Raw genomic sequence first — 26546 nt, forward strand, 5'->3', positions numbered from 1 at the left:
TTTGGGATACCCTCACTCCATATCAGGGCTCCTAAGTTCAGATTCTGGCTCTGCTTCCTGACCAGCTTCCTGCTAATGCATTTTTCCAGGTATTTACTCATTTCTGAAATATTTTACAGGCCCTTGATTCATATGTTCTGCAAACTTGTAGTTAATAAAACTTTTTTTGCCAAAAAGTGGAAAGTCCATCATGAGAAATAATTTGTAATGTGATGGATTATGGCAGATTTTACAACTCTAAGGGTTGGAATGGTGAATCATTCAATGCAGATTTCCTATTAAATAAGGGCAGCCTGCCCAAGGGGAGGGAAGAAATAAATCTACAAACACACACCCCATCCAATCACATAAAGACAAATCAGCCTTCTGGCAAATCAAAGGTCTTCCTCTAAGCTTACCTTGGATTTGGCACCCTGCCCATCTTTACCAAGTCTCTTAACAATATACTTTCATAAACAGTTTTAAAAAGAAAAACCCTCTTTTTGCAATGTTCTTTTTTAAAGCAAGGAGCTCTTTAACTCAAGGAAGAAGATGGCTTGGAAAAAGGCAGGTTCATTTCCGAGTCAGCCACATGTAAACACAGGATTAGTGGGTGGGAGTGAGGTGTGCTGTGATGCATAAATAGAGGATTGAGCTCAAGTGGCACAGGCAGAAGCTTGGACTGCGTCCGGAGTGTCTCACACAGGCAGTGGGAGGGGAAATCCAGGTAAGATTCCCGACAACCACTTGGGAAGGGCACCTGCTGGAGGGAGCTTTGGCCTCCAGGTGCTCGCAGCCAACCGACAGAGAAGTCAGAGTGTCCAAGGGAGGGGAAAGTGGAATTTGGAGCAGGAGTTGTGGGATTTTCAGGGGCTTCCTGGAGCCCAGCTTGGGTAGTTCTGGCAAGTGGTGTATTCCCAAGCTGTCTCCTTTAGGAAACAAAATGTTGAGGAATGAGTGAATGGCAGGGGTTCTCAAAGCTGGCACAGAGACCCCAGGGGTCTCCACCTCAGTCCCCATCATCTGTTCGGTTTATCCCACCCTGACTAAGGCAATGCAAAGGCAGACAAGATCCTCTACTAAGGAGCCATAGCTCGGGTTACCCAGCGGCAATACGAGGCGAAACACTGGTGCGAAATGGCATTCAAAGATTAAGTTTCTGTTGGTGTAAATATATACATATGTATATATTGAAATGCAGAGATTTTTCATGATGTTCATTTTCATGAACTTTCTATAGAGCCTCTCAAATGCATGAACTTCGGAAACTTCTTGCGGCATCATAATCATATCTTTTTAACCCATTTTTCATAAACATTGGGAGATACCTTAGCATGTTGTGGCAATAAGGAAACGGCTTTCTTTTGCCTGCGTGTTTTAAAGCTAGAGTAGTTGCTCCTTCAGTCTCTAAGTATGTAGACTGGCTGTCAGACAGGAGAACCAGGGTGGCTTTCCTGATAGTAACAGAGATACTAACTGTCCCTGCAAGTCCCTCTCTTGATAAAGACAAGATATGGAGACAGTGATCGGTAAGACTGTGTGTGCCTGTTTGTGTGTGGGGAGGGGAAGGGGCTGATCCAAATTGCCCATGTGTCCTATGGTTAGCTTTGGGTTAAAGATGTTTTAATGCAGAAAAATTTCAGACCAGAGCCAGTTCAAGCTATGAATTTCAAAAAGCCATTCCAGAGCAGGAAGTTCATCCAGCAGGAAGTGCATTGGCCTTCCTGCATAATCTGTCATAAAATGCCTGTAATACATCTATTTACATCTATTTCATCAATAGTTCCAACCTGTAACCTGTGGAGCTGTGCTGCAGGGCAACCCAACAACCACTTGTACCACAAGAACTGTCAGTGGATTAATGAAACACTTCATCACCAATTTAGTATCAGCTTTTCAGGTGCACATCGGTGTCTTCATAAATAATGTAGAAAACCCAATGTTTGTTGATAAATTCAAAGTAGCTACTTGTGATGATATATTTCTGGACCAACTGATATTGAAAAAGTATCATTAGTCTCACATAGAAGTTCTTGATTATTTTTAACACTGAAAAATACAGTCACACGAAGAGGGCTGGGTGCTGTTGACTTACAGTACGCTTGAATGATTTGCAGAACTAAATTCTAGAAGACAAAAATAGTTAGGGACATTGCCGCATTCTTACAGGCATTAAATGTTCAATGTGTTATTTCTGCTTTTTTGCTCATGTCTTTTCTGAGGAAGGCACTTTGTGGCTACATACTATGACCCAAGGAATAGATGGATTTGGTAATTTGGCAACGTTTAGAGAAAAATCAGCTTAATGCTTAGCAAAGCTTCTCGGAGTTTCCTCTACCAATCATGAGACACTCTTAGAACCACGGAGCGATGAGAACTCACCATACATCTTTTGCAGAGATTATTGACTTAACTCAAACCCACACCAATATTAGAGTTAGATACCATTGTCCCATGTTTCCTTTTAGGCAGGTTTAGTGTTTGACTTTGTGAGAAATGCAGTTCTGCTTCCCACATTATGATCCCTTGCTAACCTTAGTACCTTGTTGGGGAGACCATCTCTGGTCTCCCCAACAAGCCGTTGAATTTGTCTGGGCAATGAGATGCTGGACTCTATGCTTGGTATATGCTTGCAATGAAAGAATCTCAACTGATTTTGAACTGTGGTAATGCAGCAAGGTGGAGGAATCCACCATGGGAGGGGGGAGGGTTTGGGGAGGGGTGGGGGGAATCCCAGTGTATATGGGACTGTGTCACATAATGCAATGTAATTAATAAAAAAAACCTTAGAACCTTGTTCAAGAGCCTCACTCCACTTCCCTCCCCTCCTCCTCACACACTCGTGGCACACATCTGACTCATCTGTACTTTTCTAAGAACTAACCGTGGAACACCAAAAGGGGGGAAGACTGTAGCAGAGAGGCACTCACAGGGTCTGCCGCACTGCATCATGAATCAGAATATTTTTGTGCCCTAAGGAGCATGCTCACGGAATCATCCACTAGAGGCCCACATAAAAAGTCCAAGGGTGATTTCATTGGAGGGAATCCCACACTGAGGGGCATCAGCTGACACGGAGTAAATACTGCTCTCGGGAGAGCTGGGTGAGGGTGGGGAAAGGCCGAGACTGGCAGGTTCCAAGTGAAATTGGGAATCACTCCACTCATCATGCATTCTTGAGTGGCAATGTCTACACGTGAACAGGAAGTAAGGGAAGATCCAAAAGCTTTTGTTCTGGACCTTTTTTTTTTTAAAGATGTATTTATTTTTATTACAAAGTCAGATATACAGAGAGGAGGAGAGACAGAGAGGAAGAGCCTCCATTTGATGATTCACTCCCCAAGTGAGCGCACCAGCTGGAGCTGAGCTGATCTGAGGCTGGGAGCCAGGACCTTTCCTCCAGGTCTCCCACGTGGGTACAGGGTCCCAAGGATTTGGGCCGTCCTCGATTGCTTTCTCAGGCCATAAGCAGGTAGCTGGATGTGAAGTGGAGCCACTGGGATTAGAACTGGTGCCCATATGGGATCACAGCACGTTCAAGGAGAGGACCCTAGCCGCTAGGCCACCACGCCGGGCCCCTGGATCTGTTTTATAAACCCTTTCGTTTCTCTGAACTTCAAATTTTTCATATTACACACTGAGGCACTGCTGTGGGAGTTGGGAGGGGAGTGGAAGAGGAAATAATCCCACAGGAATCTTCGTGAACCATTTTTTTGAAACATAGAGTTTAAAGGCAAATTTCTCTAGTTATAAGAGTATGTATAACTAATTATCTGATTTCTAACATTGAAATATAAACTTCTCTAGCTACAAGCAAATCTACTTCTAATTATTTTACTTTCTTCTATCAAATTTATTTGTTGCTAGACACATATCTGTACGGATAGCTGTGTGCCCTATGAGATCTACATCTCTGTGTCTAAATCTATGGGTCTATATCTATTGATAGATTAGTAGATGACTGGGTGGGTGGGTAGGAACAGAGATGAGGAAGTAACAGGTGGACAGGTAAGAAAGTAGGTAGGTAGGTAGATAAGTAGGTAGTAGATAGGTACATATGTAATTAAACAGGTAGGCACAGATTCAGGTGCGTAGGTAGGTATACAGGTGGGCACAGATTCTTCTGGATTCTCATGGGAAACAGCTTTCTGTTCCAACCTCAGCAGAAGCTCACTTGTGTCACATTCCTCCCTGCAGATCTTGCAGGCCACTCACTTCTTGTTGGTCCACTCTCCACGTCAGATTCACCATGGAGAAGATGTCCGTGTCAGCATTCCTGCTCCTGGTGGCCCTCTCCTGTGCATTGGCCAAAGACACCACGGTCAAACCTGGCACTAAGAAGGACGGGAAGCCCAAGCTGCCTCAGACCCTCTCCCGAGGTAGGAGTCAGCCGCTCGGGGGCTTCCAGCGACCACTTAGCTGGGCAAGACTTTCCGATTCTCTGTGCTGACATGCCCATGCTGAATAAAGGTGGCTGGATGTCTTTCTGACTTGATGACCATTGATGATGCTTTTTTCCTCAGGCTTTCTTTCCCTCTCAACCCATGTTTCAATGTGCCTTTCCATAACTTTGGGTCTGAAACTGTGGTCTCCTTATACACGTGGGTTCTTTCTGTTCTAGGCTGGGGTGACCAACTCATCTGGACTCAGACATACGAAGAGGCTTTATACAAATCCAAGACAAGGTAAACATGAAGACAGGCCTGGGGAAAAGCTCTCAGAGCACCCTCTAGTGCTGCATAGCCATACACACCTGTCACTCACTTGACTCATCCACTCTCTCTGATTCTTACAGCAACAAGCCCTTGATGATCATCCACCACTTGGACGAATGCCCACACAGCCAAGGTAACTTCTTTTTCCAAATAAGATTCCCCAAAAAGGAGCTGGATCCCTCATGTTTGTATCATCAGAACCCAACACAGTTAAATAAGATAGAACAGATCGTGTTTTAAAACATGAAAGCTTAAAGTCAGCTTTAAGTATTTCTAGACTTTGTGTGAAACATGGGTGCCTATTTTGAATAAACAAACCCTATGATTCAACTCAAATTAACTAATTCCACTTTCAGTCCACAAATAACGCATCAGGTAGATTTCCTCTGAAATGCAGCGTGGAGATTTGCACGAGTTAAACAGAGTAGCACAGTGCCCAGGGTTTCCCAGGTTCCCACAACAGCTTCAGTACGCCACTGTTACTGCCCTGAGGTTCTAATTCTTGAGCCAGAAGATCTGTGCTTCCACTTTTCCCTGGACACCATAGTCTCCACGATGCTGGCCTTGCCCAGATGCAACCTCTTCTCACGGCTTAGCGCTACTGTCTAGGGCCAAGCCCACCTCTGGGCTTGTCATGAGCACCGTAACAGCCACCGTCTGACCACCCTGCAATCAGTTATCTGCCAAGAAACCCAAGTGTGGTTGTGAAACAGAAACCAAACCTCACTACTCATGTGCTCGTGTGGTTTCACAACACAGCTGATCTTCAGGCCAGGCCAACTCTGGTTGGTGGCTGCCTTCCCTTTCAAAGAACCCTTTCCAGATCCTTCTCTCTCCTCTTCATCTGGCCCAGCCTCGAGTCATTTCTGAAGCCCCAGAGCTCACTCCCTGCACAGGGCTACCGCTCCTGCAGCTGCCTCTGTTCACAGCACCCGCCCTCCAAGCTGCATCACTACCTCACTGCCACATCACCTTTGCACCTGCTGAGATTGGTCCTGCTTTCCCCACAGCTCTTTAATCTCTAGTCTGGCTTTATTTTCTTTCACAGTGCTCAGTTCCACCAGAAATTATTGCATATATGTTTGCTTACTTACTTACGGTCTTTCACACAAGAACTTGACCCCTACGGAAATAATACTTGAGGGTTTTTTCCCCTCCACTGCACTTTCCCAGTGCAGAAAGAAGTGCCTACCAGGCTAGCAGCCATTCGGTGCTACTAAGTGTGTGAATGAATGATTAGAGTGATGGCATGAGTGTCCGGCAGAACAGAAAGGCAGTGAGCTGCGTTGCATTCCTTCATTTATCTGCTGAAAGTGCAAAGCAGAAACTGTATTTAAAATGCCATCCAACTTGGAGAATGGGCTGTGACCAATTTTCCTTATCTTATAGCTTTAAAGAAAGTGTTTGCTGAAAATAAGGACATCCAGAAGTTGGCAGAGCAGTTTGTTCTCCTCAACCTCGTTGTAAGTTCATTGGCATCGTGATTAATGCTTCCCCTGGCCACACACTCAGTGGCACCTCCTTCTAATCTTCCATCTCACCGACTGGAGAGAAGATAGGATACATCTATCAGTGATGTCTATGGTGTTATTTGGTCATGTACAATCCTAGGGAGTCCGAAGAAGACTCGCCCGTGGTCAGGATTGTTTCTGTTGCTGTGAGTAGCAGAAGCGTTCTGTACTTTGCACTTAACTTCCTGAGCCCATCCCCTGCACTCTAGGGCTGCACAAACCTAGCCATATCTCTTGTGACTTGGCTTCACACACGCCCACCTCACTACCACCTCACCGCCTCTCTGATGTGCGAGCGTTCTGTCTTTGCAAGTTCTCTCTACTTTTAAAGGCAAGGAAACAAACAAGAACTACCTAACCCGGGGAAAAGGCATTGGCCACAGCAATCAAGACGTAGCTTGGGATGCCTACATCCACATCAGAGTGCCAAGCTTTGTGTCCGGGCTCGACTTCTGATTGCAGCTTCCTATTGATATACTCCCTGGAAAGCAGCAGTGATGGCTCCAGGGATTAGATCCCTGCCACCCACTTAACCAAGATCCCAAGCTCCCAGCTTCAGCCCCGGTCATCACGGGTATTTGGGGAGTGAACCGAGGATGAGAGTTCTGTTTGTCTCTCTGCCTCTCGAATAAAATGGTCAGTGGCAGTGACCCCACGAGCTCCCCCTTTGCCCTCCTCTGAACAGGTCGCCCCCCAACACACCAGGAGCAGCCCACCCCAACAGGTGCTTCCTTGCCTCCTTCCAGGGGCTCCCCTTTCCCTTTCCACCCCTCCATAGCTGTGACTTGAGGAACCTCAACTTGACCTGCTTTCCATCTTTCACGTTCTCCATGGAAACAACTGTCAAACCCGTGTTTCATCCATCCCTATTCTCCAATCATTCCTTCATCTTACCCAAGCACGCAACCGCTTCCAACACATCCGAGACACAAACAGCCCAGAATTAGCTTCCACTGGCCATATTCCACACTGGACACCCCAAGATTCGGGACAGTCTGGAGCCTCTTCTCTGTCTGGTTCCTGCTTTGCAGTCAGAACAAGTGGTTTCAGGTTGGACTTCCCTCTGCCAGCGCAGGGAATCTCTGTGCTTCAATTCAGACTGTTCCTGCCATTTGTGGTGCCTCTACCCAGGCACAAGCAAGTGTTCCATGGCAAGACTCACTCTGCCGAGCTGACTATAGGGCTACCAGATGGCTCCAGGCCTGCAAGGCAAACGCCACCTGCCCTCACGCTGCCTCAGAGCAAATGAACCATCAGTCTGGGGAGCAACACCTCCACAGTGTGGTAGTTCACTATTTTGGCACCAATGAAAACACTGGGAACATGTGCCAGGCCTCTCTCTGGTGATCCAGCCCAGGGCATCTGGCATCTGGCATCTCCCCGCCTCTGCCCTCATGCATCCCCGAGCCTTTGTTCCTTCTGCAGCCCCTGACCACACAGGCAAGCACCATGCCTTCCCCCTCCGGGCCGGCTACCCCTCTTACAAAGGGATATCCTTTTCCTTTTTTTTTTTTTAAGATTAATTTATTTAATTTAGAACGAAAGATTTATAGAGAGAAAAACAGTCAGAAAACCTCCCAGCCTCTGTTGACTCTTCAGATGGCCACAACATCCAGAACTGATCTGAAGCCAGGAGCCTGGAGCCTCCTCTGGGTCTCCCACATGGGTGCAGGGGCCCAAGCTTTTGGGACGTCCTCACCTGCTTTCCTGGACCACAAGCAGAGAGCTAGATAGGAAGTTGGGCAGCTGAGACACGAACCAGTGCCCATTTGGGATCCTGGTACTTGAAGTGGGGGGATTAACCAGTTGAGCCAATACACCAGCCCCCATATAACTAATGTTTATTCACCATTTCAAACTTCTGCTAAAAGAAGGACTCAGGGAAACCTGCCCTGGGCTGGGCACTCCCAACACTTGCCCTTCTTCACTTCCTAAAAATTCACCTGCTGTCTCCTCAATATGAATTTTTCCTTTCTGTCCCTCTGTGCATTCCTTAAAGATAAGCATGGTGCTTGCTCAATCCGGAAAATCCTAAATGAAAATTAGCACACGGTTAGAGGCATGCTGAAGAGAAGTCTGTTTGCCCCTGTAATTTTTCTGAAAATGACTTCTGCTTTTTCTACCACGTCTATCTCCTCCTCCCTTATCTTCCCTAAAACCTGCAAACCCTCCCCCTCCTTGAGCTTTACTGTGTTCCTGTGTATCACACCTGTGAGTATCCCAGTCTCCCCACATCTCATCACCCATCTATGTTATCAACACTGATGCACCTGGTGACATCTGCAGGTACCTTGCTCCATAATGGACACACTCCGGGGTTTGCAGGCTTGAAAGTGGCTGAAGAGTAAACTAAATGCCAATCTGTTTGTTTCAATCCTAGTATGAAACCACAGACAAGCACCTTTCTCCCGACGGCCAGTACGTCCCCAGGATCATGTTCGTCGGTAAGTAAAAGGGGCTATAGGATGAAACACATTCTCAAAACAACACAGGCGCTGCCCTGTGCCTTCCTATCCCCTGCAGTTTGTCTGCCACTGCGCCACGGCCAAGGCCACTGCCACGCTGTAGCACAGGACATGATGTACCCAGACTACGACACAACTGCAAGTTCCACACTTCCATCAGAAAGTGGGAATTCTGTTTATTCCACTAGAGGACTTTTTCTCCTCTGCTCATTATAATTTCTTATTTTGCCGATACATCCAAGAAGGAAGCACCTTCCTGTTTAAATGCATAGATAATTTCCCTGAATACATCAGGTTTCTAAATGTTTAAGAGGTTCATTTTATTTATTTGAAAGGCAGTGTTCGAGAGAGAGTGATCTTGTATTGCTGGTTTATTTCTCAAATGACCACAACAGCAGGAATTGGGCCAGATTCAATCCAGGAGCCAAGAACTCCATCCAGGTCTCCCACATGGGTGGCAGGGGTGCAAGTGCTTGGGCCATCATCCACTGCTTTCCCAGTGTACCAGCAGGGCGCTGGATCCAAAGCTGAGCAGCTGCGACTCTCAAACTAGTGCTCTAATATGGCATTGCAATCTTAACCTACTGCACCATGTCAGACCCAAATGTTGAAAAAAAACAAAACAAAACAAAACAAAAACCTAGGGAACTGGTTGATCTGTGTGAGATATTTTTCTATTTTTCTGACATGGCTAATGACTATTTTCAGAATGTTAGGAATATGGACTAGGAATCGAATATCAAGGTCGCCAGGTTCTTTCTTCCCACTGGTGCTATTTCAGTGTTGCTCCCCAGCCTGCAAAGCTTCTTCTGCCTTCTCCATCTTCTCATGTCACCTAGTTAACGACCCAGTCATCGCTGATGAAGGTTCCAGTTGGGAAGCTTAGCTGTTTTTCTGCTTCTCTGCCATTGCCCCAAGACACTGCTGTGAGTTCTTGATTAGTTTTTGCTAAAAGGTCAAATGAACATGCCGTCTTTGGCTTTTAGCAGTCAGTTGGACTCAAGCTAAACCTATAGTTATATCCTACCTAGGGGTCAGCCATGTGGAACAGCAGGTTAAGCCGTGACTTGCAACACACCCCACAGCAGGGCAAGAGTTCAGGTACCAGCTGCCCTGCTCTTGATCCGGCTTCCTGTTAGTTAGTGGGCTTGGGATGGCAGCAGATGATGATATGTGTGTTCGGACCCCTTTGTGGGAGACCCTGAGCGAGTTCCAGGCTCCTGGCTTTGGCCTGGCCCAGCCAGGGCATTAAGGCCATGTAGGGGATGAACTATTAAAAGATTCTCTCTCTAAACCCTTCCACACTTGCACCCACCTTTTAAATTAAAAAAACAAACAAACAAAAAATCCATCCCAAAGCTGGGCACAGTCTATTCAAGTGATTCACCTAAGTGATTCATAAAGTTAACATTAATTACATAATACAGGATAGAAAACAAAGTGATAGGAGGAAAGGAGGAAGGCTGAGCTAAGGCACTCATGTACCAGATGTGCTTTGTCAGAACTTACAGAATCTCAGTGTTAGTAAGGAACAGGATAGCCATCTAGTCGTGCCTTGTACAGGGATGGGTTTTATGGCAATCTTGAATCCACACTCATTTCCTGCAGTCAGAAGCTCCAGCTCCAAGGCTGCCTGCTCCCCTGGCTTGGGTCCCCCACTCTGGCTGTTACAGTCACCTGGAGGGTCTTAAACACAGGTCACCCACGCCCCACCTCTGAACAATTCAATTCAAATCCAGTGTATATGGAGCTCTGCAGCTGATTCCAATGTGCAGCTAGAGCCAGGAGCCTTTTGCCGCTTAATTCATGCTTTAAAAGATTTATTTATTTTTATTGGAATGGAAGATTTATAGAAACAAAGATCTTCCATCCACTGGTTAACTCCCCAAGTGGCCTCAACAGCTGGAGCTAAGCCAATCTGAAGTCAGGAGCCAGGACCTTCCTCCTGATCTTCCATGTGGGTGTGGGGTCCCAAAGCTTTGGGCCATCTTTCACTGCTTTCCCCACCACAAGCAAGAAGCTGGATGGGAAGTGAAGCAGCTGGGACATGAACAAGTGCTGGTATGGGACCCCAGCACTTCAAGGCAGAGAATTAGCCAATCAAACTACCATATCAAGCATTAGGTTAATTTCTTATTAAGATGAGACAACTAAAGTTGGTCTTCCATCGTTGAATGAATCAATATCTGCCTCTTAAAACACCTGTGGGTCCTTGTCCACTCTTCTAGAATGACAGGTTGACCTTCTGGAACCGGCAACAGCATTTGCATGCATGTCAGTGGCTTTTCCTGGTCCCTTCCTCTAGTTCTTGTGTCTTAGATTCTACCAATCACCTCTCAGGGCAAAGTTTCTAGATCCTTCTACTATTTCCCTTTTGCATAAACATTTTCCTCTTAAAATACACTTTTTGAAAAGATAGATTTAGAAAAAGAGAATGAATGAGCAGAAGAACTTCTCAATCACTAGTTTAGTCCCCCAGTGCCCTCAACAGCCAGATCTAAGCTGGGTAAAGCCAAGATCCAGGAATTCCTTGGAACGCAGGAACCTAACCCAGCACCTGCTGCCTCCAGGGTGCACAGCGGTAGGAAACTGCATAACAACCAAAAGCCAAATAGCCAAAACGTGATCCCAGGAACTCCACCCCTAAAACAGACTATTCATAAAAGATAACTAGCTTTAAGCTAAGTGCAAAACAGGAAACAATGGGTGCCAGTCTAGAGGGGTATATGTATGTGTCAAAGGTCTACTGAATATCTTCAAAAGGTAACCAATTAACAATAAAAGGGAAACATCATGTGCTTAACGCTTGCATTCTTTCACTCATTAGACGTAACTTATTTTGAAAATCAGCACTGAATGTGGGCTTGTACTTATCTAATTGCTCTTGATAAAACTTGTCAACTGCAACCTAATCATAGGGGCTGGCACTGTGACATAGCGGGCAGAGCTGCCATCCACAGTGCCAACCAGCCCACAGGAGTGTTGGTTCCGACTGCTCCACTTCCAATCCAGTTTCCTGCTAAGGTGCCTGGGGCAACACTGGAAGGTGGCCTAAGTGCTTGGGTCTCTACCATCGGCATGGGAGTCCTGGAGGAAGCTCCTGGCTTTGGCTTGGCTCAGCCCCGGTCATTGCAGCTTTTTGGGGAGTAAATCAGAGAATGAAAGATTCTCTTCATCTCCGACTCTCAAATAAACAAACATTTTTTTTTAAAGCTGACCATAATTGTGGTAGAGAACATTGACATTTTCATCAGAAAAATGAACACTGCTCCCAAAATCTATATTCGCATTTCCACAAGTAGCATTACACAGCTGTCAAATACCCAGGTTCCGAACTTGGCACCAAGGGTAGCAGGTGAGGCAGCTGCCGGGCTGCAGGTGCGTCTGTGGGATGCACCCTGGGCTGCTTTCCCGGGATGTAGACACATGGTAGATCACACTCTGAGGCTCCTAGAGAACAGAGCATTCAACCCCCTTCTCTTTACAGACCCATCCCTGACAGTTAGAGCTGACATCACAGGAAGATACTCCAACCGTCTCTACGCCTACGAGCCTTCTGATGCAGCTCTGCGTAAGTGTCACCCCCACCATGGAGGCCCCCCGATGGCTGCGCATCTCCACCACGTGTAGGGACCAGTAGGGACCCCACTTAGTGCTTTGCTCTCATACCTTGCTGCTGTGAGAACAGTGATCTAGAGTCTGCACTCCGACACAGTAGCAACATCCCAGGTGACTCTGGGCTCTGACACAGCAAGCAGCTCCATCACTTGCTGGCTCTAATATTTTGAGCAAACCACTCAGCCTCACAGTGTCTAGTTCTTCATCCATAAGCAAAAAGGTAATAGAACTTGCATTGAAGGAAGTGTGTAAAGTGCTTGGCTTATTGCCATTGATGGTTTGTATTTCACCCACTTATAAACACTTTGTAGTAGCTACAGACATCTAGCAGCAAATACTTCTCACAAAAGTGGTTTAGAATTTACTTCTAAATCAGCCCAAACTGTCACCCGTTGATGGAACTTCCACAGGGATTTTCCGAGGAGTGTGGGCTGCAGAGGGAACAAATGAGAAGAAAAGCATTCACCAGAGAACTGGGCTATCACAAAAACACTTTCTAATTTACCTTAAGATAATCAACGATTTGCCCTACTCATTCAACACTAGAGAACAAAAGGCAGTCTTGGGGGGGGTGCACTGTTTCTATGTTGCTGGCATCTTAACTGTATTTTTCTACTTACTAGTGCTTGACAACATGAAGAAAGCACTCAAGTTGCTGAAGACTGAATTGTAGAGAGAACAATAGCATCTGTGAACTCTTCCTATTGGGCTTCGAGCTTTGGGACCAGAGATTTCAGAGGAGCAGAGAATACAGAAGTACAGGTGGACATATGCTAAAATTACATTTTTTTAAAAGTTGATTTCAAGTACACTTGTATGAAAATATTGTATGTTACCATGGTGAGCCATAATTTTCTAAAAAATAAATCCTTTTGGGGGTGTTCAGCTGAAGGTATTTTTTTTTTCTCAACATTATCTTTCACATAAAAGTTGTCTTGGTCACCAAATAATTGGATGCACAAAAGAATGCATTAGGAGGGAATAAACAAAACTAATCCCAACAGTGAGGATGGGAGATATGCATAATGATGGATCATCTCACAGCACTATAGGTTCCCAAGAGGCCACTAAGGTAGGCAAGAGCTTAGCCCGCAGAAGGGTCTGATGCCACATGCTGTAGTGGCGCAGGAAGACGCAGAAGGGCAGTCCTCAAGTCAGACCCCTGCCGGGAGACAGCCTTCACATACACTTCATGATGTATGCTTTATGATGGATTTTACCAAACTGAATGCTCTTGGGACAAGTAGCTTTCTCCTTTAAGAGACCAATTTTGAGGGTGAACATGAGGAATAGTGGTTAAAACACCATGTCCTGGGCTAGCACTGTGTAACAGGTGAAGCTGCCACCTGAAATGCAGGCATCCCATGTGGGTGCAAGCTCAAGTCCTGGCTGGTCCACTTCCGATCCAGCTCCCTACTAATGTGCCTAGGAAAGCAGAGAAGATGATTCAAGTGTTTGGGCCCCTGCAGCCACATAGAAGAGCCAGAAGACATGCCTGGCTCCTGGCTTCCACCCGCCCAGCCCCAGTCATTAGGGCATTGGAGGAGTTAACGAGAAGGATGATCTCTCTTTTCTCTCTCTAATTCTTCCTTTCAAATTGGTCAAATAAATCTTTAAAGAAGAAAATCAAAATGCCAAATCCTGTGGCTGGCAGGGTCACACAGCAAGTTGAGCTGCCACTTGGAGACACTCAGATCCCTTATGTGAGCCGAGAGTCCAGTCCCAACTGCTCCACTTTCCACCCAGCTTCCAGCTCAAGATCCTGGAAGGCAGTGGGATACAACAGTTCAAGTGTCAGGATCCTGCTAGCCACATGAGAGATCAAGATGGAGTCCCTGGCTCCTGGATTTGGCCTGCACCAACCTTGACTGTTGCGGCATTTGGGTAGTAAATGAATCAGTGGGTGAAAGACCTCTCTCTCTCTCTTTGTCATTTTGCCTTTCAAATACATTACTTTAAAAAAAAATGGAAAACATATCCTACATCAAAGTCCCTGGGTTCAATTCCCACCAACAGCTGGGAAGCAGCAGTGACAGCTGAAGTAATTGGGTTCTTGCCCATGTGAGAGGCCTGGATTGGGTTGCTGGCTGCCAGCTTCTGGCTTGGCCCAGCCCTGGCCACTATGGGGATTTGAGAGGTGATCCAACAAGTTGGTGAGAGTTTCTCTTCCTCTGTCTCTCTGTTTCTTCTTTTTTTTCTAAAGATTTATTTATTTTTATTACAAAGTCAGATATACAGAGAGGAGAGACAGAGAGGAAGATCTTCCATCCAAATATTCACTCCCCAAGTGAGCTCAACAGCCGGTGCTGCGCTGATCCAAAGTCGGGAACCAGGAACCTCTTCCGGGTCTCCCACACGGGTGCAGGATCCCAAATCTTTGGGTTGACCTCGACTGCTTTCCCAGGCCATAAGCAGGGAGCCGGATGGGAAGTGGGGCTGTTGGGATTAGAATCAGCGCCTATATGGGATCCTGGCATGTTCAAGGCGAGGACTTTAGACGATCTTTCTGTGGGGATCCTTCCAACTGAGCTGCTAGACTCTGAACTCCAACCATGGGAGAATCATAGGATCTGTGGTCTGACTGTGGAATGTATGTGTCAGAACTGGACCTCCTCAAGGCTATCTTGAAGCAATGCTTGGCATGCCCAGATGCACGTGGAGGATAAGGTAATCCACTGGGGCGTGCAGAGGACATCTGATACCGTAGTAGAGGAAGGAAAACAGAATAAATTACTCAACTGCCCCAGCCAAGCGTTGACAGCAAATATCTGGGTGAATGGAGGCTCTGGGGTGGACTGTGTCAGCAGTTGGACCTTGGAAAGAGTTCTTCCTTGGGTTGATGAGATCAACAGCATTCCAGAACTATCTAAACCACTCAGATGGAATACTTGGACCAGGCACCGCATTGGGACCCTGGATGGCATTGGGTAGCCATTCCCCATCACCGGGTACTGGGGTTATAGGGAGATTGGGTGTGGCTTCCCTCCTAATTTTCCTCCCTTCCTCCAGACACAGTAGGATGAGAGGTGAGACTGGAAACAGTGGTCTCACCTACACTCCCCTAGTCCTGACCCTTCCAACCCTGGTCAACTATGTAAACATCATCAAAAAAAACTTAATTAAAAAAAATAAAAAGCCTCCCTTGAGAAAGCATTAAAAAAATGCAGAACACCCCAGCTACAGGCAATGGCCTAAGTAGCATTGTACCTAGGCAAGTGTTAGTTGCACTGCTGGGAGAAAAGCATTTAATAGCTGGCTGGCATCCTGGACTCGGTTAATCTCAAATTAACTATATCAGTGTGCCAGCATAATCACCTGTTTTACATTTTTAAAAAAGATATGTGGGGGCAAACACAGGCACATCAACATACAGGGTCTAGGGACCCGCACATGAGTGTGTGTGCACCCTGGGATGGCAGGCAGGGCCCCAGGCTGGTACAGCACACTGCCAGAGGACCAGGCTTGAGGGTCTGCGGGCATGGAGGGCTGTGGATTTCTTAGAGAAGCGGGTCTGGAGATGTGTGAAAGGGAGGACTACTGAGGGAGAGCATGACTTCTGGGGGACTTCCACCAACCTGGCTACTGTTCTTGCAGTTAAACAAGGGGGCTAAGACTAGGTGCTTCACATGAAACTGGAGGACCTTTCAGAGCCAAACCAATACTGTCCATGTGGGAGACCTGAGCTGGGGTTGTTGGTATCAACCCCTGCCTATCAGCAAACTCAAAAGCCATGGCTGGGGGGCCTGCCTAGCAGTACCCACCAGCGAGTGTTGGAGGAGATGGTGGACGATGTTAGGCTGGCCCATGACACTAACCAGCACACCAGAAAAATGGGTCTGGGAGCAGATTCGGGGTTGAGGGGGCAAGTGAGCTCACCCTACAGGACTGTCATACCAGTTGGTTTGCTCGAGGGCTGGGGTGGTGATGGGCTAAGCTTAGGCATAAACATGGAAACAATACTCATAGGTATTAGGGTTGGGAATGGGCTGGGCTGGTCCAGGTTTTAGCACCTGCATGAGCACCCAAAAATTGAGTGTGGGATGGGTTAGGCTGCAACATCCACCAACATACACAAAGGTCGACACTGGGGGGTGGGTGGGACAAACTGCCAGGTAAGGGCCTAGCACCCACTGGCACATGTGAAATCTGGGATTAGGAGCGGGCCTGGTGGGGGAACTTGGGGAACTCCCCTGATGGGCCATCACTCGTGCTGATGAGCACTTGAGTCAGGGCTGGGTGTTGGTCAACCATGGCAGGGCTGCTTCACTTGTTGGCAAGTGTGAGGGTTGGCTCCATAGGGGGCAGACCAGGCAGGGCCAAGCCAAACCATAGCACACTGGCATGTGCAGAAGCCAAGATGGGGTGGAGGTCATTCTAACCTAGGTTAGGCTGTCACACCTACCAGTTTGCATGAAGGCCAAGGATGGGGGCGTTTTGGGCAGGGCTGAGCTACAGCACCCACCAGTGAGAGTTGGGTTGAGGGGCAGGACAGCCCAGGCCAGGTTTCAACATCTGATGGCAAAGGCCACACTGGGAGCCCTGAGCAATAGCCTAATGGCTAAATTCTCACTTTGCATGTACTGGGATCCCATATAGGTGCCGGTTCATGTCCCAATTGCTCCACTTCCCATCCAGCTCAGAGCTTGTAGCCTGGGAAGGCAGTGGAGGATGACCCAAAAGTCTTGAGCCCCTGCACCCACATGAGAGACCCGGAAGAAGTTCCTGGCTTCAAATTGACTAAGTGCCAGCCATTGCAGTCACTCAGGGAGTGAACTAGCAAACAAAAGATCTTTGTCTCTCTGTAAAACCTGCCTTTCCAATAAAATAAATAGTTAAAAAAAAAAGTCAAGGGCCCGGCGGCATGGCCTAGCAGCTAAAGTCCTCACCTTGAAAGCCCCGGGATCCCATATGGGCACCGGTTCTAATCCCGGCAGCTCCACTTCCCATCCAGCTCCCTGCTTGTGGCCTGGGAAGGCAGGGGAGGACGGCCCAATGCATTGGGACCCTGCACCCGCGTGGGAGACCCGGAAGAGGTTCCTGGTTCCCGGCTTCGGATCGGCGCGCATCGGCCCGTTGCGGCTCACTTGGGGAGTGAAACATCGGACGGAAGATCTTCCTCTCTGTCTCTCCTCCTCTGTGTATATCTGGCTGTAATAAAATGAATAAATCTTTAAAAAAAAAAAAAAAGTCAAGCTGGGTGATGGGTTATGCCTGGCTGAATTGGAGCAACCTTTGGCATGCACAAGATCTGTAGCCGGAAGAGAGCTGAGTTAGAGAATCTTCCATCTGCTGGTTCTTTCCTCACACAGCCATGGCTGTCAGGACTCGGCCAGGCAGAAGCCAGGAGCCTGGAACTCCAGCTGAGTCTCCCACATCGAGCCCAAGCTCTCGAGCCATCTTCTGTTACATCCCCACGTACATTTGCAGGGAGCTGGATCAGAAATGGAGCAGCTGAGACTCAAACACATGCTCATATGGGATGCTGGCGTCGCAGGTGGCAGCTGGGCCCCCGGGGCTTGCTTTTATTCCCCTCTGGAACCTTCGGTAGCTGTGGACATCCTCCAATTGGCAGTGACTGGTAAGAAGGGTAGTTAGCGGCTGAAAGGAAACTCTAAGGCAGGAATAAATCTTCCCCCACTCAAAGACCTTAACTTTGAAGCTCAAGTGAAGTCCATACAACTGATGAAATGATCATTACAAAGCAGGGTTTTAACACCATCAACAGCAAGATCCTCAAAGCAAGCACCAAAATGGCTTCTCCCCACCCCATCCCCCCGCAAAAGATGCCCAAGTCCACTCTTGGATACCTGTCTTAATTCAAAGGCAAAACTGCCCAGAGCTGTCATCTGAGAATTCCAGGAGCTGCTTTTTCTATAGATGAGAAGAACCTGGCACCTGGTACGAAGGCCGAGGTGCCCAGCTCCACTGTCTCCAGGGACAACACTAGATCAGCTGAGTTGCCAGTCAGGGTAGGTTCCAACATGCTCCTCCTTCCTCCTCTCTTCCTGCCCCTTTCTCTCTCTCTCTCTCTCTCTCTCTCTCTCTCTCTCTCTCTCTCTCTCTCTCTCTCTCTCCTTGGAAGTATGTGTTGGGTGGGGGAAGGCAGGGGAGGCTGATCACTCCTTTAAAATTGCTTCTGACACATTCCCCAGCAAATAAACTCTGAATTCACCAGGCATAGAGTGTGGTGTGATAATTACCTGCCAGCCCCAAACATCCCAATTACAGCACAATGACTTGATGCGTCTCCTCACCTACCCAGAAACATGGAAAATAGGGTGTTTAACATCACTGTCGCCTCTTAAAAGCCACATGTGAACCATGTGTGAATTCTCAAGTGCAACTACATGTGAGTTATCATGTTCACACAAGCATGCGAGTTATCATGGTTGCACAATCATGATCACATAAAGGCAAAAATGTGATTTGAATTTTCCCAGTACCAGCTCAAAAGCAAAGACTTCAATGGAGTTACCACATTTTCAAGAGAAGGAATGAGCTCACACAGGGTTAAAACGGAGGCGGAGGTGGTGGAGGTGGTGTTTTTGGCTCAGGGAGAGTGCCACAAGCCGCATTCTGGGTGCCTTTCCCTGCTTCTCAAAGACCCTATTCAGCAGGGCACTGAGTCCACAGGACATGCAGAACTGGTTTTCAGACCAAACACGCAGCTGCTTCGGTGACAGAGGAGTCCCTGATCTGAATGTAAGCCACAGTGGGTTTCGATTTTAGAAATCAGAGCTGAATTCTTTCTCCTTTTTATTAGCATTATGTTCACTAGCTTAAATTTCACGTTTCATAAGAAGGTTGCCTGGGCAAATGTTTTAAGGACCATTCCTCTACGGCAAGCACGTAAAAAGGGAATCAGAGAGCTGGTGTTTGGTGTCCTGTTAAGTTCCTGTAACAGTTCCTTGTTAAAGCAAGGCCAGCTTTAAGGATCTGTTAGGCCTGAGGGCTGCCTTGTGCTCACCTGCTATAGTTCAAAGGCACACCCTGATGGGATGCTCGCTCTCTTCTGACAATAGGTGTTTCTGTGCACACAGGCCAGGGCCCTTCTGTCGCTCTAAGGTCATCCTCACCATTGTCACCGTCTCAAGGGTCGTTCCGGAGTGGCAGGAGCTCAAGCACTCAGGCTTCATTTGCTGCCTTCCAGGAGCATTAGCAGGAGCCTGGATCTAAAGCAGAGCAGCCAGGAGGACTCTGATGTCTGCATCACAACTGGCAGGTGGCCCAACCCCCCTGAATCACAGTCCAGCCCCAGCCAGCAGGCTATGGGGGTTGCAGCGGCACAACAGCAAAGCCTCTACTCCATCATGCTCTACAGAGGGACTGGCATGATGTGCCTGAAAACAGAATACCCAGATCAACATGGCAGGACAGTAGTTCAGGCTGGAAAATGTGATGGAGTACCAACTCCTTCAAGTGTCCTTCTCCCCAGACTTCGAGTTTTTGACCCAGTTTGACCCAAATAAGGAAGTGTCAATGACAGCAAAGGGCTGCTACCACTCTCTGGAATAACCCTTTCTGTACAGCATCTTCTGCACTCAGGGAGGAATTACATTAGATTCAAGAACCTTGTGGGAATTTCTGGACATGGAGGTGATGCACCAACAAAATGCTCCAAAATGTGACAGGTGGAATATGATCTGCTCCCCTTGGCTCCTGCAGGAGCCTGATCCTCCCCAACTGATGTGAATGTAATTCAGAGGCTGCAAGGCCTCTGGACAGTGAAGCAATTAGGACACTGGAGGAGGTGCCCCAGGCCTGTGTCCTGGCAGCACCCCATGAAGAGCAAGGAAGACACCCCGATACCCAGGCTGTGCACCCTGAGGCTCTTACACTAAGGCCCTGCACCCTGTGGGCTCTGCCACCACAGCCATGGCCAGCTGAGATGCCTAGGCCAGGCACCTGCAGAACCATGGTCTCTAATTCAGTTAGAGAACTCCAGCATGTTGTGGCAGTAATGAGCAGATGGCTAAGACAACCATTTACTTTTTTTCTCAATTTAAAACCTGTCGAGATATTCGCTGATAGACTAATCACCATATGCTGCATTGAATGCAAGACAAGAAATTAGGTGGTTGGATAATGAAGAAGAACCTACGTGTTTTTCCAAATAAATATGAACAGCTTGTCTGTTAAAAAACAAACAAAAAATAAAACCCTGACTCAAGGCTGTCACTGTGCTAAGTGGGTTGAGCCACCTCCTGTGGCCCCAGCTGTAGGGCACTGATTTGAACCTTGGTTGCTCCACTTCTGATTCAGCTCCCTGTTCATGCTCCTGGGAGAACAGTAACAATGCTCCAAGTGCTTAGGCTGCGGCCATTCACAGGAGATGGGATGGAGCAGGTCCTAGTTCCTGACCTCCCTGCAGTCTTAGCCATCTCTCTCTCCCTCTCTCTCTCTCTAGCTCTGCCTTTTGCCTTTAAAATACACAAATATACCTTAAAAAAAAAAAAAAAACACCCTTTGGGTACTCTAGGGCTAATATCAATCACCAAAGCATTTCAAGAAAGGGTGTGAAGACGATTTCGCAAAACACATCAAAGAATTCCACCTCACTTCATTCATTTGCCAATTCTTCCACTCCTTCCTTTTAATTCAAACATGCATACACGAAAGAAAGTTTCCGTCCTTTAATATTTTAACATAATATACCACAGCACAATTTCAGTCTCAAATTATGGAAGAACACATTCAGAGATGTCTCAATTTGACAAGCTGCTGTTACGATACCGAGAAATCCCATGAAAAAGTATGTGACGATTTTTAAGATAACCCAGGATCGTTCTGCTACATGGGCCAACATGTTAATAGTAACTTGTTTTAAAAATGCAGTTTTGGGGGACTCTGAATTACTACAAAAGAATGTCAAGATTATCTATAGATACACCTTCGGAATTCCACAAACTCACTCCTTGCTGAGCACAGAAGGGAATCCAAATTAGCCCATTTCATGGGACTATTTCTCTTTTGCCCTGATTGGTAAAAGTCAAAAAAATCAAAACCTAGCCTGGTTTCTCTACAGACCTAGCTACGTCTAGAACACGTGGGTGTAACTATAAAAGACGACTACAGCTAAACGATCCATTTGTATTCACACTTTTCACCACGATACAGCTTTCCAAAAAAAAAAAAAAATTAAAAACAACAAAAGTTGGGGAGTGGGGAATGTGGAGTTCCCTTATTGGACTGGACATGAGAGAATGCCCGACTCTGTGGCTGCAGCCCTTGCCTCCTATCTGCACGGCACACTGCCACACACACTTACTCCAGGGAGATGCTCAGGGCGCTTCACAACGCGGTCGGCACAGTCAGCAAGGCCACGGTGGACAAGGCTGGACACTGGGCATCTACAGTAGGTTACAGTGACCACGGAGGGTCAGGGGACAGCACTAGGTTCCTTTTTTTTTTTTTTTTTTTTTTTTGGTTAGCGACAGAAGAAAAAAAAACATTTAGAGAAAAGTAATAGTAAAAATATAGAATTCTGCAGTCAACGATGTCATCTCAAAGACACCGCACCCTTCATCGCATGGGAAAATGAGCTTCAATTAAAGTTAGAGAAAGTGACCCAGGTTCGAAACGGGGAAGACGGCCCCCGTCTGCTCCTCAGAGGAAAGCACTGGGGTTCGCACGAGGATCCTTCTGGTTCCGGTATCTGTACGTGAGCCAAACACCCAGGATCTGCAATGGGAAGAAGAACACAACACAGTAACAAAGGTGACGTGTGTGTGTGTGTGTGTGTGTGTGTGTGTGTGTGTGTTTTCAGTTTATCACTAAAAGAGCTCTGCAGCCTCTGGATCACTCTTTTGGTTCCCAGGGCACAAAGTTTTCTTTGACAAAGGACACAGATGAAATGAGCATCCCTGAAAAAATGGACGTAAACGTGGTAGCAGGTGCCTGGCATCCACATCCTAACTCCCCAGGGGTAGGAGGGGTGAAGAGGAGATTAACTCACGGAGCAGCCAGGAGGCACTCTGAGTGACAAGGCCAGGGCCACAGAAACACATGGCAGAAGCCCTGGGCAGCAGCAGGGTGGCCTCACGCTGCCCCCAGAAGGAGTCGCTGCTTGCCAACTCCCGATTTCCAGCCGGAAAAGACAAGAGATGTGTGCTATTCCGGGCAGCCAGGCCTATGGCTGTTTCTGCAGCAAGAGACAACTAACAGAAGCATGGAGGAACAGGCAAGCTGAAACTCCATGCGCATTTATAACTTAGGAACCCCAAGTTCTGTAAAAATGAAGTAACGGGAAATCTTACAAATAGAAAAATGTCCAGCCACACAGTCCAGACACCCACCTCTGTGAAGCTGAAGAAGAGGCCGATGCCTCCCACAAACCTCAGGACCTCCCCTGCGTATCTTCCGATGATAGGAGCACACAGAGGGCAGGACTGGCTGCTCTTCACACAGCTCTGTCACAACAGAAAACACCCACGTCACAGCAGCTCTGCCAATGGTGTGCTGCGCCTGCACACGTGCACTCACACACACACTCAGTGTCCCGGAGTACCGGCTCCAATGTCACAGGGAGGCCTTGGGTTTGCACTATACCAGTTTTAAAGTCAGCCCCCCAAGACTGCTGCTCCTTTGTGTGCTTGCCCTGGATGACCCGACCCTTGAGTATGGCGGGAACCTGTTCCCGAGTAGCACATCACCCAAGACTGCATCTCCAGGGATTCTCATGTTGACTTGGGTGCTGTCATGTTGTGAAAAAGCCACCAAGTCAGGCCTTACAAACAGAGCCATCCATCCTACAAGCACAAGGAACCGGATTCTCCCAGTACCCATGGGGCACAGTGGGGGCAGACCCTAAGCCTCAGGGAAACTGTAGCCCCAGTGGACAGCCTGGGCAGAGGGCACAGCTAAGCCACAGCAGGCAGACTGCTGGCCTGCCTGCGCCAATGGCGAGATAGCGGAGGCTATTGTCACAACTGCTGCATCTGTGATCAAGCATCAGAGAGCCAGAGGAAAGTGGTACAGACTCCTGGGACAAGGCAATCCTGCAAGACAGGCTCACAGAGGAGACAAACGGGGCCCCGGGAGGTGCTAAAAGGAGTTGGCCCAAAATAGAAACACATGGGAATTAAGCCCTGGTATTTCTATTTCCACAACTTATTCTAGGGACAATGGAAAGGAAGGAGAAGCATGAAAGCCAAGAATCCACATGCGACAGGGCTCTGACATGGTCAGTGTTAGGGAAAAGGGAACGCACCTGCCCTCTCCACACCCTGCTGCTGTTACGTCTTACGGTGCAGCCTTTCACTAGCAAAAACAGAACTTGGCCAAGAAATAACGACTAAGTCAATCCTGGAGGCCAGGTGTACCACGGCCTGCCAAACACCTGTCCTTCAGCACCCTCGGGAGTGGACATCTCAGAACAGGCCGATGCTCGGCAGCAGATGCAGACACGTGAGTGGATCTGAAACAGTCTCACAACTCAGCATGGACCACCCACGCCCATCTGTTTCCTCCCCGGGACTCACCGCCAGACAGGTGTCGTTGAGGTTGAAACTCCGGAACCCACAGCAGTTCAGGTTCCTCTGGATGTCATTGCGAGCACTAGCTGTGTTGTTCCAACCAACCTCCAGGAGCTGGCGCTAAACAACACATAGACCGTGTACACAAACATGGGCCGTGTGTGCGCGGAACACACGTGGCCACAGCCTGTCACTGGTGGTAGGCTACACTCTTGATAAAGCCAGCAAGGCTTGACACGTCTGACAATCCTCCACCTTCAACAGTTTTAAAGAACTGCTTTCTATCCCAAGAACGAAAGGGTCTTAGGTTGACAGGTGCTTGAAAAGCAGTACCCAGCTCAACGGCGTAATTCTCAGAGGGCAACAGAGACAGAAATCAGACCTTCGGGAGGAAAGTGACTGCTGGGATGTGCAGCAAATGGCTCACGGCCTGAGAGTGGGAATCGGCTCTCAACAGCAGCGCTCTATACCCATCAAGAACTAAATCTGATTCAAGGACACAAAAAACACCAAGCTCACATGGGGGTCTTCAGCTTCCAGCAGCCACATAAATGCAACCAGACCCGAGAGGGACCAGTTCAGCCTACTGCCATTGAATGCTGGGTAAAAAGAAATTGTTCTGTTCTCCAACCAACCTCCCACCCCATTTTAACCCACGTTCCCAGGCAGCGCGGTAAAGAAGGAGTGGGGAGAGGGGAGGGAGTGTCGCTCACCTGCTGCTCCTGGTTCAGGGCCAAACATGCACAAGACACAGAGAACTGAACAATAAATACAAGTAAGAGAATAATCATATACTGAGGGTTAGAAGTCAAGGGCGTTTCTGAACGTTTGTAAAACAGTACAGAAGTATTAACATGTTTGCATGTCCTAGAAGCAAATCGTTGCAAAAATGTAACAGATGGCACTTGGAGAACACCCACAAGCATACATGTAATTATTCCAGTGACAGTGTGCAAGGCCATAAAGGAAAATACTAATAATGCTAATTAGAGAACTGAAACACCCAGAATAAAACTCACACACACATAGAAACAGGCAGTAAGGATAAATATTTGTAAGCCTTCTTCCTAGTAAATCAAAAACAACAATGGGAAATTCTCAACCCAAATATTAACAAAGTGGGAAAGGCCACAGAGGTGGCCAAGGAACATTTTCATTCCTACCTGCCGTTCACGAACAGGAGGGCTACGCTGAATGTGCCGAGGATTTCAGGATGTGACAAGGAGAAAGCGGGAATGTGCCAATATGCCAACCTTTGATGGCACAAAATGTTCCGAACATTAGGAGTTGGCTTTTTGTTATTTTTTTTTATCGTTAGCTCAAATCATCTGTATAAAGACAGTTATTAAGTAAGACTCCAGCTGGGAAGATGGAACAAAGGTCCTCCTTGCCAAAAGGATACAAAAAACAGCAACACCTGGTGGTGTTTCACAGCTCCGATCAGGCCCACCAGCGCAATGAGGAACAGGAAGATGCCCACGGCAATGACCACGCCAACCACTCGCAGGCTGGAGATCAGTCCGAAGCCGATGCCCCAGGCGGCGATGCCAATCAGCAGCAAGCTGACCAACTGCAATGGGGGAGAAGGAAGAAGCGGGTGGTGAGAGACCATCAGGATCAGCCAGGGGGCAGCACTGTGCGGCTCATCCGTAGCTGCTGATATTCAACACTAGAAGCCACCCCAGAGCACAGGGCTGCTTGAACAAATCAGGCTCCGGCAGAATTCACAGCAGTCCACCCAGCCCTCACAGAGCCTCGAAGGGCGCACGGTTTCCCAGGTCTTAAATGCAGGCTCCTCCAGCTGTGGCAGCCACAGTGTGTGCAGAAGTCCTAAACACTGCCACATCTCATTCTGTCACAGACATCCCTCCCCACAGCCAGCCATGACCAGCCCCTGAAAACCAGGGCGTCCCACACTTCCCTGCACAGTCTCCGTTCCCTGAATGTTGGTCCCCTGGCCTCACTGTCCCATTCCAGTTCTAGACCTCCTGTTCCCGATGTCACACTCATGTTCCAAGTCTTCCTCTCCCAGAGACTGGGAGAACTAGGGAAGAAGGGCCCACACTCTTCCTCCTTTCTGTCTCCTAGGAACCTACCACAGGTGATGACCCGGGAAAACACTCAAAAATTCTGAGTCAGTCATACACACACAAATAAAAACTCGAAGAAAAATTATGTACAGAAACAATGTTCTAGACGTCTATCTAGTCTAACAGATAAGAAAAGGATTCCTATAAAGGGGCACAGTGGTCGGGGCACCTGCCTTCCACATCAAACAGCCTGGTTAAAGTTTCAGCTCCCCTTCTGATTCCAGCTCCCTACTAACACAGCCTGGGAGGTGGCAGTGATGGCTGTGCAAGTCCTTGGGTCCCTACGCCTGAGCAGGAGACCCAGCACGTGTTCCAAGCTCCTGGTGTCAGTCTGGCCCAGCCCCAGCTGCTGGGGGCATCCGGGGAGTGAACCTGCGGATGGAATAGCTCTGTTTCTGTCCCTTTGTTTTTCAAATAAATAGAACTTCATAAAGAATGGATACAGAGAGAGAACTTTTAGCATGATGAAAAGAAGGCAAAGATGTTTCTCAGAATGAACTGGCATCCTGAGCAAGAAGTTACAGTTCAATTGTTTTATTTATATACGTGTTTGTAAAACAACACCAGCTGTAGAAGTAGAACCTAAATGGCTACTGGTTGACCTATAAAACTCAAAATTTCTCCTTTAAAATAACAAACAGGGGCTGACATTGTGACATAGTGAGTAAAGCCACCAACTGTGAAGCCGCATCCT

General features: G+C 47.7%; 2 protein-coding genes across 2 annotated transcripts in view; one reads left to right on the top strand and one right to left on the bottom strand.

The window, feature by feature from the left end:
- The first annotated feature begins 547 nt into the window (after positions 1-547).
- On the top strand, positions 548-13173 carry AGR2 (anterior gradient 2, protein disulphide isomerase family member). The gene is made up of 8 exons (XM_004582467.2): positions 548-706; positions 4222-4358; positions 4601-4664; positions 4775-4827; positions 6084-6157; positions 8586-8649; positions 12158-12241; positions 12912-13173. Exons 2-8 carry the CDS (start codon positions 4229-4231, stop codon positions 12959-12961), a joined length of 519 nt encoding a protein of 172 aa, XP_004582524.1. The 5' UTR covers positions 548-706; positions 4222-4228; the 3' UTR covers positions 12962-13173.
- An 8553-nt stretch (positions 13174-21726) lies between these two features.
- Positions 21727-26546, bottom strand: part of TSPAN13 (tetraspanin 13) — a 28681-nt gene continuing 23861 nt past the window's right edge. Inside the window, exons 2-6 of the mRNA XM_058678099.1 lie at positions 25165-25332; positions 24476-24556; positions 23769-23882; positions 22584-22697; positions 21727-21969 (exon numbers count right to left, since the gene is read on the bottom strand). Coding sequence (XP_058534082.1) covers positions 21895-21969; positions 22584-22697; positions 23769-23882; positions 24476-24556; positions 25165-25332 — 552 coding nt within the window. The 3' untranslated portion in view covers positions 21727-21894. The remainder of the gene's footprint in view (positions 21970-22583; positions 22698-23768; positions 23883-24475; positions 24557-25164; positions 25333-26546) is intronic.

This window comes from Ochotona princeps, chromosome 20, assembly GCF_030435755.1.
Source record: "Ochotona princeps isolate mOchPri1 chromosome 20, mOchPri1.hap1, whole genome shotgun sequence".
Lineage (NCBI taxonomy): Eukaryota > Metazoa > Chordata > Mammalia > Lagomorpha > Ochotonidae > Ochotona > Ochotona princeps.